The sequence below is a fragment of the Aquarana catesbeiana genome, linkage group LG13 (genome assembly GCF_042186555.1).
Source record: "Aquarana catesbeiana isolate 2022-GZ linkage group LG13, ASM4218655v1, whole genome shotgun sequence".
NCBI lineage: Eukaryota > Metazoa > Chordata > Amphibia > Anura > Ranidae > Aquarana > Aquarana catesbeiana.
The window spans coordinates 105,233,312-105,250,301 of record NC_133336.1 but is presented as its reverse complement, the minus strand read 5'-3'; the positions used below and the strand labels follow the sequence as shown (position 1 = coordinate 105,250,301).

General features: G+C 40.5%; 1 protein-coding gene across 4 annotated transcripts in view; it reads right to left on the bottom strand.

Moving 5' to 3' along the window:
• Window positions 1-766: 766 nt before the first annotated feature.
• The window catches only part of MEIS2 (Meis homeobox 2), a 214,330-nt gene continuing 198,106 nt past the window's right edge, over window positions 767-16,990 (bottom strand). For 2 of the 4 annotated variants that reach the window (XM_073609148.1, XM_073609146.1), the window contains exons 10-13: window positions 15,904-15,962; window positions 13,242-13,352; window positions 10,654-10,747; window positions 767-905 (exon numbers count right to left, since the gene is read on the bottom strand). In XM_073609148.1, coding sequence (XP_073465249.1) covers window positions 10,689-10,747; window positions 13,242-13,352; window positions 15,904-15,962 — 229 coding nt within the window. In that variant the 3' untranslated portion in view covers window positions 767-905; window positions 10,654-10,688. The remainder of the gene's footprint in view (window positions 906-10,653; window positions 10,748-13,241; window positions 13,353-15,903; window positions 15,963-16,990) is intronic. The other 2 variants (XM_073609150.1, XM_073609147.1) reach the window with 1 other exon arrangement.

Sequence of the window (16,990 nt, the reverse complement as noted above, 5' to 3'; positions counted from 1 at the left end):
CAATTAAGTTCAGTCTGTCATTTGGTGCAAAGACCAGATTGCAGGAAGCCCCCCTTGTCCATATAAGGGGATGTCCAAATTCTGGAGGCACAACATAGGTGCCCCGGCTTGTCCTTCTCATGTCTGTGCAGCTGCCCCAATCAAAATTGTCCTGTAGTGCTGAGGGACAGACTGACAGACAATAGATGTCATCCAGGCCTTGGTCTAGTTCCGCGCTGGTCACAGGTAAAAATATTCTGTAGCTTTCCACGGTAGGGGAAGGGGGGTTCTGGCTGAGCCAAGTCATTCATTTGGAAACAACACACATAGTGTGGAAAAAACAAGGATATCTTTTCTTGTCTCTTCTAAAACTATTTAAATCAACAGAAATGTACAAGTTAACTTAGTTCCTATGTTTTATCCTACAGTAGTTATATCTCTGAGTCTTTTTCTGCTTTCCAGAGGGGACTTGTTTTTTTTTTTAATGGGCATTAAAGTGAACCCATGACTTCACATTTGTGTACTTGTTTCGTTGGTCCTTTGTTATTGATGAAAAAAATGACAAAAGTTAAAAAAAAAAGTCACAGCTGTCTGGAATTTTAAAACCGATCAAAGTTCAAAAGTCTTAAAAGATTATCTTTTTTGTTTTCCCTTGAGGTTCCATAGAAATGATGGGTTCTTGGACAGGATGAAACTCCATGAGCTGGGCTTCAGAAGAATGGGGTGATGGTGCAGATGTGGCTGTCCCTGGTAAGGTGAATCCTCCATGTGATGTATGGACATGGCTCATGCTGATGGGACCGTCACAGGTCCATGTCTTGAGGGAGGGCATAATGTCAACTGTGGAGAAGTGTAAGCTGGTTGTACCAAACTGATACTCATAGGACCACCCTGAGAAAGACAGTCCCCTGGCATGTCCTGCAGACCTGAAAGAAACAGAGACTTGGTCAGGGCCCATGACACACAGACATGTAGGTACAAAGCAGCTCTCAGGTTAGTTCTTACATATACAGGTACCCCTGCCGTCCAGAATCACACACAAAAAAGTACTGGATTATTCTAAAACAGTCAGACAGTCTTTTCCACTTCAGTCCCTGGGAGGAGCACTGCGGAGGAGTGCCCAGATGATAGGATTGATTGTGCAGTGATTTTTTTTATGTAAATCAATACATTTTATGCTTAGTGCATAATTATTATATAATGGAAAAATCCATTAGGTGGAAAAGCACAGCTTCTGAGCATTTGCCCATTATAGATCTCATACCCCTATGTCTTAAATTAACCCTAACACATATATATTCTCTGAATAGAAAGATACATAAACAGCCATTTCCATGAATCATTATTAAAGTGAAATTCCGCTTATGTAAGAAGCTACAACCACCACTGATAAGAGGTGTTTTTCTCTAAAATTGGGTCATCTCTTACTTTAAGAATGGAAGTGCAGTATGTTCGCATTGAGCTACACATGAATGTTTCTAAATTATTGTAATCTAAAAGGTCAAATAAACTGTGCACTCTGCAAGGGCATTTGCTCCAGAGCTTAGTAAAGGATGTAAAGCTGCACTTTGAAAAGTCTACCCAATCACATGCAAAGAAAATAAAAAAAAATCTGCAATTTTGCTTGCACATGATTGGATGATGGAAGTCAGTAGAGCATCCCCTCATTAACTAATCTCTGGAAAAATGCCATTGCAAAGTGGAACTGCCCTTGCACATGCTATTTGCCTTTAGTATATCAACCAATATGTATTGTAAATGAGGTGCTGGTGAAAAACAGGTCAGTCTCATACTCCTAAGTGATAGAAAATCTCATGTGTAGTTGAGCAGTGACTAGGTACTTCAGTAATGCCTATAACATACATACATACATGCTGAGCTGATTACCATGTCTGAGGCATCTTTGTGTACATTTGGCCAGGAACTTCACTCTCTCAATTTCTGACCACAAACGGGTTTAAAATAGTGCAAAAAAAAAAAAATACTATCCCATGTACAGTATGTCAAGACTGACTGAACTGACAGATATTTCTCTTATTCCAATTGTCCCAAACACATAGACTCTGTAAGCCATGTAAACGTGATTTTATTATACAAGGAATATATGTGTGCCTAGATACTTTCCTATGTGACAGTATGGGGTTTATTTGCTAAAGCTAGAGAGTGCAAAATCAGGCTCTCTACTGCATAGAAACCAATCAGCTTCCAGGTCTCATTGCTAAAGCTTAACTGAGGTTAGAGGCTGATTGGTTTCTATGCGGAAGTGAGCCTGATTTTGTACTCTCTAGCTTTAGTAATAAACCCCTATATTTTAAATAATAGATTAATAACCCCCCTGGTGGTAATCCCGAGTGTGGCTCGGGGTGAATTTTCATTACCAAAAGCAGTAACCCCGAGCCACACTCAGGATTGCATCACAGGATCCAGGCAAAGTTACTTACCATCCCCAGGATCCTGCAATGTCACCCCGCTGTGTCCGCGGGCTGTGTCCTCCGCTCGATCTATCACAGTGCCGAGCTCCATTCCCTGCGAGCGTTGCGATGCATGGGGACCGAGCTCGGCACCAAATTCAAAAAGTGAAAAACACATAATACATACAGTACACTGTAATCTTACAGATTACATTACTGTATCAAATTATTTCACCTCCCTTTTGTCCCTAGTGCTTTGTCCAATGCCCTGAATGCAGTTTTATATTATATTTACTGTTCTTTTTGCCTGGAAACTTGAGAATGTCCATGGCAACCAAAAAGTGTCCCTTTACATCAAAAGTGGTTTTAGACCAGCTAGAAAACAGTGATAATAAATTAGAATGACTTGCAGAATTGAGTGATAGTGATTTGTGGGGATATTAGTCATCAAACACAGAAAAGTAATGACAGCGACAATTCTGCAACTGAGCAAATTTCTGTGTTTTTTATTTGATTACATTATTCATTGTATTAGTATTATATTATTATTTGTTATAATTATTTATAGTTATTTATTATATTATAATTTATGATTTCATGTTTCAAACTTTATCATATCTGGGATGTCTACTAGACTCTTGTTTGGACAGATTTAAGTGTGTTATTCCTAAGAATTACAGGCCTACAATATAAAGCGCCAAATTTCTAAGCAAAAAATGTACCGCTTTGAGCATCAAAAATCTGACATAATCATACCGCCAGGGAGGTTAATGTAAGTTGTCCAACTGAATTATCAGTGTTAGAAGGGTGAGAAAACAATATATTTGTTTAGCAGAAAAGTTACTTAACTTTGCATTAAAAGTAGGGATGTGCAGTGAGGTCAGTGGCTGGTGAGGCACTGGCTAGTATCAGAACCAGATACACACAGGTTACATACGTTGCGAATATTAGAGCAAAAATGCTAGCACAAGACCTCCCCTGTAACTCTAAACATGTAACCTGTAAAAATTTTTAAAGTGTCGCCTATGGAGATTTTTAGGTACCGAAGTTCGGCGCCATTCCACGAGTGTGCGCAATTTTAAAGTGTGACATATTAGGTATCTATTTACTTGTCATAACATCATCTTTCACAGTATACAAAAAAATCGGGCTAACTTTAGTGTTTTTTTTTTTAATATTCATGAAAAATTGCGGCGCAAATACCGTGTAACATAAAAAGTTGCAATGACCACCATTTTATTTCCTAGGGTGTCTGCTAAAAAATATATATAATGTTTGGGGGTTCTGAGTAATTTTTGGAACAAAAAAAATTTGATTTTTACATGCAGGAGAGATGTGTAATGCCCCGTACACACGGTCGGATATTGATCGGACATTCCGACAACAAAATCCATGGATTTTTTCTGACGGATGTTGGCTCAAACTTGTTTTGCATACAAACGGTCACACAAAGTTGATGGAAATTCCGACCATTCTGAACGCGGTGGCGTAAAACACGTACGTCGGGACTATAAACGGGGCAGTAGCCAATAGCTTTTGTTTTTTAATTTATTCTGAGCATGTGTGGCACTTTGTGCGTTGGATTTGTGTACACACGATCGGAATTTCCGACGATGGATTTTGTTGTCGGAAAATTTTATAGCAAGCTCTCAAACTTTGTGTGTCGGAAATTCCTATGGAAAATGTGTGATGGAGCCCACACATGGTCGGAATTTCCGACAACAAGGTCCTATCACACATTTTCCATCGGAAAATCCTATCGTGTGTACGGGGCATTAGAATTGGCCTAGGTGGCAAGTGGTTAATTACTATACGTAAGTAATATACAATTAATTATTAAATAATGTTTTTAAGGTAATTTACTATATTTTCAAAACTGTACTCAAGCAGGTGGCTTAACGGACAAATTACTGAAGTTTGAAGTTATAACTTCAAACCAGTAATTTCACAGTAAATAGATACATAATAAATTATAATGTTATAACATATAGCATAATATATGATTTAGCTTGATTAAAACATTACCTTTTCAGCAGCAGATTCATATTGTCTCTCTTAACTGTGTGAGAAAAACATAGGATTGTGGGTAAATCTTATACCCATAAACACATGCTTTTTCCTTCTAGGTAAGAGGGCTGGGCTGGAAGGGAGCATTAGTCTTTTAGACACACGCCCCTTCTATGACACTGCAGTGAGAGGACAGCCTCCACTACAGCATTTTTTTGGACAGCTTGTTTCAATGGTGCTTTATCTTTGGTCCAAGGCTTGGAGCTGTCCATTAAGCTCAGTGCTTCTGACAAGAAGTGAGGAGAGGCACTGTGAGCAAATCCTTTTTTTGGTATTTTTTTTATATGTTCATGGCAGGTGGGGCTCTGCCATGAACATACTACCTTCCTGACTGCACATCCCTGCATTAAAGCCCATATTCCACATAAAGCAGCAATGATCCCACTGATTTCTACATACTGTACCTTGTTTCTGCTTGGAGCCTTATAGATAATTTTGATATTTATTTGGGTATAGATTCTGCTCTTTCTATGTTTTTTATATTTTACAAAACATCCACCCACATCTCTTCCTGGCACAATAAAAAACAATCTCAGTTTGTAACATTTGTGGTGTTGGTCCCTTCGATGGAATCAACACTATATTATAGCAAGACTAGGTGGCAGCAGGAAGAGCACTGAGATTGCACAAAAAGCAGTAACTTCTAAGACCAATTACATTTTACTATTTTTAGTTTACAGCAAACTGGACTCCTGGTCTCCAAACTGGATATGGGGCTGGATGCGGCCCTTTGCTTGCCTTTATCCAGCCCTTGAAGCGTTATTCCTGCCGCTGAGACCAACAATGGGGCATAATTCCTTCCACTGACACTCATGGGGCATAATTCCTTCCACTGACAACAAAAATGGGGCACTATTCCTCCTAATGACACCAACTATTTCTCCCCCTAATACCAAAGATCGGGCATTGTTTACTCCCACTGGCCCTAGTCCGCCCCCCCTAAAGTCTGAAGGACAGTAAACTGGCCCTTTCTTTAGAAAGTTTGGGGACCCCTGGTTTACAGCATTTAGAACACTTTTCCAGTCTTTATGACTGGTAGAGCTACCCACAGACATCAGATAGCGGTTGGACACAATGTGACTACCCAAAGATGTATTACATTATAAGGTCTTTCCACAAATGCGTAAATTCAGGTTAGTGACACATGCATATTTATGGCAGGAGACGGTGGGGGGGGGGGCACTGATTGAATACCCCTGAAACCAGACAGTCCTAGGCGGAAGACCATAATGATTGGTCAGGAGACTCCAACACAGCTGATCAATTATTGCCTCAGGAAGGGTCTGCCAAGGGATGTTTGAGATGGTTGAGTTGTGCTAAGATGTCTGTCGATTCTCCGTTGTCTATGGCTGGTATTACTGCCCTTTGTACCAAGTTATTTATTGATAGATTTTAGGTTTATTTGCTCTTTCCCTGATTACTTTGTTTCCAGTGCCTTTGTTATTAAATACTTAATGCTAATACTATCTGTATTTCTCCAAAGGTGGCATTAGGAAGTTACTTGTATCCTTGCCATGACATTAGGATTAATACACAGACAACATAATCTGGTTGACCTTTTCTGAATTTATATGTAGATAATGCCATATATAAAAAACATCAAGCTGAGCTATGTCATTTGAAATAGTTCCTTTTTAAATGATATCAGTGTAATTGTATTTATTAGAAGCAATAGTTCCCTGAACATACCTAATAATGTACATATTTTTTTTTTACCCTTGTTTAGTTCTACAAATATAGTTGGGTGTAATTTACTAAAGTCACATTGCCACTTTCAAATCGAGCGCCTCCATTGTCGCTTGTGCAGACTAGGTTTATCTGCCTAGATATTTTAGATATGCTCATATGCGTATGTATAGGCCATTTTAAATATGACCATATAATGCTAAATAACTATAAGATGATCATTGCTGGTTCAGATAACAACCCTCATATATATGGGTACCATCAGACCACTACAGACAACCAGGAACTAGTGATGGGATGTGCTGGAAATTTTCAGCCAGGGATAGGCTCTGGGGATGTAAGCCTGCTTGAACTCCTTCCTAAGTTTAATGTATGTATCTCTAAAGAAAAAGACTTTCTGGTTGTTCTCTGGTGTTTTGCCTGCTGGCTACAGTTGCATGAAAAAAATCTCCAAGCTCCATGAAGAATTGTCAGGGAATGCATTTCCATCAATATGAGCTAAAGGCCTCATTCGCACGAGCGTAAAAAATAGATACACACAGGGGGAGATTTACTAAAACACATGCACACAGAATCTGGTGCAGCTGTGCGTAGTAACCAATCAGTTTCTAGGTTTTATTAAGGTTTTATTCTAGGTGTTAATATTAAGTTAGAAGCTGATTGTTTACTAGGCACAGCTGCACCATATTCTATGTGCACATGTTTTAGTAAATCTCCCCCACAGTGTCTAGTTTTGTGAGTATCTGTTTGTAGCATTGTGTATACAGTATGCATGTAAACACCATTCACACAGCTGTGGTAGGCAGCGCAATGTACCGCTGTGCTCAGCAATGTGAAAAAATAATTGACACAGGGTGTGTCTGAGACTGTATTTTAGGCCGCATTTAATGCTGTACACATGTAAACATTTGTGCTAACATTTACATGCATCTCAGAGTGCAAAGGCAGCCTGTCTGTCCACCACCGGCTGGTATGTAAATATCAACAATGTTTAGGCAGTGACCCCTGCACCAATGATTGTCTACCTTTCGTCCCTGAATGGCCGCTTTAGTCCTAACAACCCATTGAATGCATTAACACGTACGCTTGTAAACGTTACGCAAAGGTTAGTTTTTAAAGCTTTATAAATGATATAGGGTCTGGGATTAAAAGTACCATTTCAGTCTTTGCAGATGACACCAAACTATGCAGTGGAATAACATCCTTACAGGATGTCTCCAACTTACAAGCCAACCTCAATGCACTGTTTAATTGGGCAACTATGTGGCAAATAAGGTTTAATGTTGATAAATGTAAAGTTATGCACTTGGAGGCTAAGAATATGCATGCAACATAAATACTGGGGGGGGGGGGGGGTACAACTGGGGGAATCCACAGTGGAGAAGGATCTGGGGGTTTTGATAGATCATAAGTGTAATAATAGCATGCAATGCAAAGCTGCGGTTTCCAGAGCAAGCAAGTCCTTTCTTGCATTAAGAAAGGTATGGACTCCAGAGAGAGAGATATCATTTTGCCCCTCTACAAATCATTAGTAAGACCTCATCTGGAATATTCAGTTCAGTTTTGGGCACCAGATCTCAAAAAGGATATCGGGGAACTGGAGAAAGTGCAGAGAAGGGCAACCAAACTGATAAGAGGCATGGAGGAGCTCAGATATGAGGAAAGATTAGAGGAACTGAATTTATTCTCAAATTAGAAGAGGAGATTAAGGGGGAGTATGATCAACATGTACAAATATATAAGGGGTCCATATAGTGAACTTGGTGTTAAGTTATTCACTTTACGGTCATCACAGAGGACAAGGGGGAACTCTTTACGACTAGAGGAAAAGAGATTTCATCTCCAAATACAGAGACAATTGAGTACTGTCCATGACACTATTTTTATTTGCACTAACATGCATTTATTCAGGACAAGCTTTCAGGGTATGTCCCCTTCTTCAAGGTCCAAGCAATACTGATTCACAAAAGGTGAAAGCTTGTCCTAAAAAATTGTATGTTAGTGCAAATAAAAAAAGTATCACGAACAGTACTCAATTGTCTCTGTCACAATTGCACTAATATGGCTACAATCACCTCAAGTATGATGGAAGATAGATCATCTCCAAATACGGAAAGGTTTCTTCATAGTAAGAGCTGTGAAAATGTGGAATAGACTCCCCCCAGAGGTGGTTCTGTCCAGCTCAGTAGATTGCTTTAAAAAAGGCCTGGATTCTTTCCTTAATGTACATAATATAACTGGGTACTAACATTTAGACCCTTCACACTGGGGCACTTTGCAGGTGCTACAGAGCTAAAAATAGTGCCTGCAAAGCGCGCTGAAAGAGCCGCTGCTGTGTCTCCAATGTGAAAGCCCCGAGGGCTTTCACACTGGAGCGGAGCGCTAAAAAAAGTCCTGCTAGCAGCATCTCTGGAGTGGTGAAGGAGCCGTGTATACACGGCTCCTTCACTGCTCCTGCCCATTGAAATCAATGGGGCAGCGCTTTGCGGTGGTGTTAACCCTTTCTCGGCCGCTAGCAGGAGGGTAAAACCGCCCCACTAGCGGGTGAATACTGCTGCTAAAATGGCGTTAAAGCGGCGCTAAAAATAGCGCTGTTTTACTGCCAATGCCGCCCCCGCCCCAGTGTGAAAGGGGCCTAATAGATAAGTTGAAAAGGGATAAGGGAAAATCCGATTGCCTCTCAGGGGATCAGGAAGGAATTTTTTCCCCTGCTGTATCAAAGTGGAGCATGCTTTGCTGGGGATTTTTTCACCTTCTTCTGGGTGAAGGACTGTGTATATGGGATTGAATGATCCCCTCTTTTTTTTTTTTTATTGGTTGAACTAGATGGACTAACCTGACTATGTAACATTCATACAGCATTTGTACAACTAAAACGCAGGATCCCGCTGCCAGCAAGATCTTGCGTTTATGTTGTACAACTCAGTATGCCTGTGTGAATATGACCAAAATGTTGATTTGAGGGCAGCAATAACAGTACAGCTTTCTAGGCTTATTATAATAATAGAGTAGTCACCTAAGGGTGCTGGATGTGATCACGTCAACTCTGCTCCATTATATGGATAAGGAATTTTTTTTTCTTCATGTATACTGTACTTAGTAATTTTATTACCACAAGTGATGGTGCCATCTAAACACAATATCCCAGGCTGCATGGCTGGCCCTGTGTTTGTTCTAGCCCGGCAGCCTACTCAATGGATGATGATAATTAAGTACCAAATATACCATATTGTGTGGCTGCATAATCAAATCAAGAGAGGATAATATTCCTCTGTATTAAGCTATTAATGTAATTGGTCATGAAGCATAAAATATGTTATGTAATTAAATAGGCTAGAAATTATATGGCCTATATTAAGAATTATCCAAGCTGAGAAAATGTTTTCTCTATGGCCGTTATAGGGTACATTGCTCTCTGTTTCCAGACTGCATTTGTAAAAAGAAGGAAGAAAGAAGGAAATTGGTTTCATCGCTGGATGTCACGGCAGCCCCCTGAGATCGCCTATGAAATGTTGGCCTCTATTTACATATACAGAATGATTTAATCAAGGTACGTCTTCCTATATTCGGCCTCATTAAACAAAGAAGTTTCAATGTTATATGCAATTCTGTCTGCTCTGCTGCCTTCAGCCAAGGGGATGAAACTGGCAGCGTTACACATCTTTTTTTTTTTTTTTTTTAATACGTCAAAAACACTTGAAGCTTTAAAGTCTAATGGATTTCTTAATCCAAGTGCAGTCATTCAGCCCTCAGTGAAAAATCCATTGCTTCATATTCAGTTACTCCTAAATGTCTCTCTCTTTAAATCTATTGACTGTCTTCCTATTCTGTGTATCATACTTGATACAGGAGAGATGCATGAAAAATAAATAATGACAACAAATAACCAGGCAGGATGTCCCCAGCGAAGAATCACTGGTGCCACTTCTGTCATACACAGTCACTCTGTAATGGAGAGACTCTTAATCTGCACATACGGCATAATTTGGGCATCCATCCAAGACTGACAGATTCATGTCACTCAAAGGACAATTTCACTGGCCCCAACATCTCCCAGGTTTTAATCTGAAACAAGTTTAATTTTGCAGAAGGAATTTAATGCCCTGGAAGAGGTGTCACCTTCAGGATGTAGGTTTAGAGAGGACGTTGTGACAAAGACAGCCTAGCCCCTACAGGTGCACAGTAATACAGAATGTGAGCTTATATGGAAATACACCAAAGGCTGATTAAACATTCTGATCTTTCATTATTCTGCTACATATGAATTTAAACCATTCTGGATTCAAGTGCATTAACTCTGGGTCAAGGATGGACCTCCGACAAGTCCAGGAGGAGTAGTGCTCCATTACACAAAGAGACTGATTTATACATATAATGGAGGTGAGGAACATTGCAGAGTACTACAGATATGTGGAATCGGGATATCATAAAATGTTTTTCTTCATATGATTGGTATATGTTTTGTAAATTCCACATGTAGTAAGTATGCAATTATGTGTGTGATACTTACTTCCCCCTGCTTGTGATTGCTCTGCAGAATGAAGTTTACATATAGTGCCACTGCCCATCCATGCCCATGTTCATGCCCATTCCACCCATAGGACCTATAAAGATAAAAACACATGTAAGTACAAGAATGTAACTGACATATTAATGTGATGTCTATTTTTCATCACTTTGCGATCTCAAACATTACTGTGAGTGTTTTTCCATTGGTAACAGCTTTTTATTTTACATGCCCGTTGTGGGGTGTATCTGTAAGACATTTGCCAAAGTTACTGGAGTTGTCACTTTCTCCACATGTTTGCTGAAAACATAAATTAATCTTTATGAATGTAATCTTTATAAATAGTGGTAGAAGTTTCTGGTTATTGTGGATTTTTATATACATGTACAATTTAAAATTGCACCCCTTACTTCCAGTGGTGGGAGTGCAATGTAAGTGCACTGTATGGCACCCCAGCAGTTAGGCACCCCAACAGTTAGAAGCCCTGTTTTAAATTTTGTCACTTGACAGAGTTGTGGGAAGCTAGAACATCTGCTTCAGAAAGTATGAACAACACACCCAATGCACAATTCTTCCATATCTATGACTCCAGCACCTCCCTGACAAGGTCAGAATGTTCCAAGATGGCAGGCTGAGAGGGTCCATATTTCTGCACTAGCTCATCTTCAGAAAGGTTAGCAAGACAAAAAGCACAAGTGTTCTATAAATGTAATAGGGATAAAGTTAAATGACCTCGGACTGCAGATACCTCTGAGCTACACTTCACCTGCAGCTAAAAGCAAAACCAAGAGATCATCAGCCCTGACCACATAAAAAGACGCATTAAACCTGATCCTCCCACACCAACAGACAGATTTGTGTCATCTTTGCAGAAATTACGGCATAGAAGAGTAACATCACCATGAAATCAGAATCTGCTACAATTCTCCAGCTAAAAGGCCTGAAAACACAGCTTGATCAATATGACTGTAGCTTTAAGCACCTTTAGCCACTGGGAAATAGATGTTGGGGAATCTTGACAAAATTTACGTGACCCAGCAACTGTGCTTTTTACAAACAGCAAACATGTGGGTAGTATATCACTTGGTGATGTTGCTTGTGTAAATTCTGGACACCATAGAGCAGGGGTCTCCAAACTTTCTAAACAAAGGGCTGGTTTACTGTCCTTCAGACTATAGGGGGCCCAGAGTGGCCAGAGGAAGTAGAAAATGCCTCAGTGTTACTGGGGTTAAAAAACTTATAGAGTGCCTGTAGTCAGTAGAATAAGGAATAGTGCCCCATCATTAGTATCAGAGGGAGGAGTAGTGCCTAATTGTTTATGTCAGTAGGAGGAATTATACCCCATTGCTGGTATCAGTGGGAGGAATAGTGTCCCATCATTGGTGTCAATAGAAGAACAAATGTCCCATTGCTGGTGTCAGCAAGAGAAATGGTTCCACACTGTGGTGACAGTGGAAGGAATGGTGTCCCCTTTTTGGTGTTAGTGGGAGGAATAGTGCCACTAGGGCCAGATAAAGGCAGGCAAAAGATGCATTTGGCCCACAGTCCCCAGTTTGGAGACCATTACCATAGAGCATGATTCCACACACTTAATATGGTACTGGGAAGAGTGATTATGGGGCCTGATGTGTGTCATTTTACGTATATCAGGATTTCCCACCTCTAGTCCTCTGTGACCATGTTTTCTAGATATTCCAATAGAATTATTGAGTTAAATAATCAGTACACTTCATCAAAGCTGTTACTAGCTGTGCTTCTACCCAGGCTTCTGTAAGACATGCATTCTTGTTGAACACCTCTCTTGACCTCGGGAACCAATAACCATCAAGTTTTCAAGAATCCCAGGTGTTTGCATAGCCAATGAAGCACACGAATTAATTATCACACCTGTGATACTGTATAGACATGTGGGAAATATGACGTGACAGTGTTTCCTGGGGATTTGTTTGCAAAACACCCCTGTAAGATCGTTTATTTAATGGCATACTGATGTAATGACCTACTGATGGGAAGAACTTTTTGTGGCCTCCTCCCTTTCATATCCCCACAGCCTGCACCTGTCAGTCTGAGGATTGCCCTGTGAAATCCTTGTGAGTGATACATAGCTATTACAGGCAGGCAGTGCCACAGCCAGTTGACCGGGGTGGAGATTGCTTGGAAAACACGGTGGGGTTTAAGAGGCAAGTATAATTTACCTTATATTTAGCCACCACCCCAATTGTAATTATGGGTTTGGAGTGGTAAATATTGCATCAAATACCAATCGCCTGTCAAACTAGCAGAGTGCAGTGTGGATATCTGTTGCTTTCTTTACACAGAAATGCACCATATCCAACCAGCACATCTGTTTCAGGTCATGAATCAGTAAAATGATTTCATATGAAGCTGCTAAGCTGAGACTGGCACTCAGCTGTGTACACTTCATAATGAAGGAGAGGAGCTGAGGGACCTAGATCCATGCAGTAATATTTTGCATCACGTGGTTTGTGAACCACAATTAATTTCACAAAATGTCCAATGCTGGGTATATACCATTAACCACAGGTTTAAAACCAATAGAAACAAGTGAATATGCAAGGCCAATATCTTACCTGCAGGTCGGATCCCCATGTGTTGCTGACCATCCAGCACAAAACTTCCCATTGGCTGTCCTTCCGGACTATATGCTGCTCCTTGGCTCACTGAAGGATCAAGAAGAAAACCTGATTGTGGTCAAACGTGGACACAGAGAGGAAAAAAAGAAGAGAAGACATACCAAAATATCAGCAAAGGTTCCAGTTTCAGGACTGAAACACAAACTACAAAGCAACAGAAAAACGACAAGCAGAGAATGGTTGCAGCCAGTATATACTATACTGGGACTTTGCATTTCGGTATGTGAACTGTATACAGAGAAGCATAAAACTGTCCCTCCACAAATAATTAAATGATAGTTTTTTTGCATACTGGAAGTGACTGATAGTGATGATCAGTAAGACTGTTCAGTGCAGATAACATCATGGAATAAGCCATCTCATCTTCCTACCATATACAAGAGATACCCACTGTTCAGTGCTACCCTGTCCCATCTTACTTTCCAAAATCCCATATATTATGATACTTCTAAACATCCTTAAATACTATTGTCATCCTAACACACAAGCTCTACCTAGCCACTAAAACTCAAGAAAAGGGGTTTAAACTGGTGACGAGGTGGTATAGATGCCCTTCGACAATACATCACTTCAACTTGACAAACCCAGATACTTGTTGGCGATATTTAAACTCCAGGGGCACCATGATCCACATTTGGTGGGAATGCCCACCCATACAGAAATTCTGGCAACAGATCTTCCTACTATACTGCAAACTGATGGCGACTGCTCTCTCTCCTTCACCCAAGATAGCTCTTTTGCCCATGCTCCCAGGCACGCTCAAGTCCATTAAAAAAGATGTATTACGCCATTTCTTGGCTGCTGCTAGAATGGTGATCCCAAGATATTGGAAGTCATGAACTGTACCTTCCCTGGGGGAGTGGGCTATTGAGGTGGACCGCTTTAGAGACCTTGAACGTTTATTAGCTGAGGAATCTAATAAAGATAACCAGTTCTCTCTTACGTGGACTTCGTGGTCCATGTTCCGATACTCATCGGACTTCATCCCCTGGGCAGAGGGCAACCTGGATGGTACCGCCTCATGACCATGCTGGAGCGACTCCTGTTCCTAACCTTTCTGTTTCTCTACTTTCCCCCTAATCCTTCTCCTCTTCATATCAATGTACTCCTTAAAATCCAGATGCAGAATACGACCCACACAAGCTAATCCTGTACAACATAACAGGTTCCTGGAATAAGTTTGTTTGTAAAAACACATGAAGTTTACATGTAATCCCCTCCCGTATATGGTGAGGGCTCTTTGGTTATCCTTGTTATGTCTCAATATGCTGTTTAAAACAATGTTTTTTCCTTGTTATCTGCACATATAACGTACTACACTATGTATCCTGCGAATACACTGGATTTATTGTCATCAATACTACTACTATTAATGATGTATATGTGAAGTACATTTTCTTGTATGCTTCTTTCAATAAAATAAGATTGAACTAAATACTATTGTCCACATTAATGCCCAATTTTTCTGGTTTGTGTGTTACACAAAGCCTTGATTTTCCAGCTAGGATTGATAACAATGGGTGGAATCACCCACCGCCCTCATATATTGGGGTCTCCCCTGCATTCATAATTTGCTCCTGATCTTCCAGCAAAACACACTTGCCCCATCCAATAAAATGGTTTCTCATAAAGCCCTATTGGATTTTCAATTAATGTGACATCACAGAGGTTGCAGCTAAAGGACTGAGACTTCTTGCTGCAACAAAGGGAGTGAGCTTGCATGGCTGGAGGGGGCAAAGCTCCCTTGGTGTCTCACCACTGGAATCTGCAAAATATAAGAGAAGCCAATGGGGAAATTCAACCCACCAGAATCTTTCAGAAACCAATGGCATCAGTATTGCATTGACTGACCCTTTGATTTGTTTTAGGTTTATGGCACCAGGGACCTTGGTAGTTAAATGGTAAAATCCAACTATCTACCAGCAGCAATTTAAAATGATGTGTGTGGCTTTATGTTCATTATACCTCCACTGCAGTTCCAGTCATTAGTTTGCTGCAATTTATAATGGGAGAAACTCTTCCAAAAGAAGTCTGCCTCCCACTCCTCACCCTCACAATTGCCCCACATACATTCTCACTCCTCACACCTAAGAAAAAGCCTGTGTTATAATGCAATCCCAGCAAGTTGTGTGTGAATAGGCACTGAATGAATACGCACAATAGGCTGCATATGGGAAAGACTTCCTTATACTGCCAAGAACTGTTAGATGGCACCAGGCAGAAGAAATTAGTCATTTAACCCTTTCATGTTGAAAGCACCTGCTCCAGCCACATAAGGGTTAAAGTGTCTCCCAGTGGCCTAGTACTTTGCGCCAATTAGCGGTTTGTGAGGAGGAGGGGATGCAATTGTACTGAGAGCATGCTGGAAATCTCCAATTAGCACCAATTAGCTGCTCCCTATGGTGGGATGCTGGGACTTAAAGGGGGTGAGATTGCCCCCTCTTCTTGTCCTTACTGTCTCCCAGAATGTCTTGCTGTGGCATTTTATTTAATGCACATTGAACCCCTTCTGTTTCACAAACCTTTTGGCTGCTTAGACGTTCCTGAAGTTTAACTGGTTCAATGTCAGAGATAGGGAGATAAGAACTAGGCCGCTTACCTGCTCGATTAGACTGGTCAATCATAGGCTGGACTATCCGTCTTCTGGCGTTAATAAACCTGTAACACACAAGGGGGAATTCCTGGTATTAGACACAAAGTATTGGATATCTCTCACAGATAGTGTCAAAAATAAATTTTACCGAAGTTTTTACTTTAAAAGACAATTTGCTTCTGCTGAAACAGTGGAAGTTATAACTGAAGAAAGGTGAACTTTGCTGGATCCACAGATCATTCACTGGACACACTTTTGTAATGTTTCTGTGCAACACAAAAAATAATCCTGTGATTTGTGAAATGTACATCAGTTTGTTACTAGTGTTTACCATTAAGAGGAAGAAAACTGAGCCAAATTCCAGAGATACTTATAGCCCCCTTATACTTATGTGTTATTGGTAAAATGCAGAGTTATAGGGACATTTAGGATGTCACAGACAGGAAGAAAACACTCTCAGAGCAATTTAAAATGTTATTGTTAACAGGACAACACTTGTGATTTGCATACGACCACTTCTTAGTAAATAATGCTGATACAAAATATGAAAGAAAGGGTAATGGTGGTTGCCCATAACAACCAAAAGAATGACTGCTTGTTTGATCCTAGAACTCAAATCTGATATGAACAAAGACCTTTCTTTCCTCCACTGCTTATAAAAGAGCCCTTCTTAAAAAAAAAAAAAAAAAAAGATATCAGTACTTTGCAAACTTTAAAGCACTCAGCATTCATCTGCCTTTACTCTTTCACTGCTGCAACACACTAACAATCTCTGAAGTTTTGTTTCCTAACAAAGTATGAGATCCCAGAAAAGATGTTTCTGATTTTGCAGCAGGCCCAGAAGCCCATCCCTTTCTGATCTTGCAGCATAAGCCCACTCCCCACTCAGTCCACCCTAAATGAGGTCCAGGCTTTTTGTTTTCACATGGCTTCAGCAGGGTCAGCAGAGACATCCATTAAACTGTCTCATGTTTTATTGCCAGCCTTACAGAGGCTATAAGACCTCCCCCCTTCTGCCCAATACCCACCACCTCCTGCTGACCCAAACTTTTTAAGCCAGGGGTCATACAGAGGTTAGTGCCAACTTGGGTTG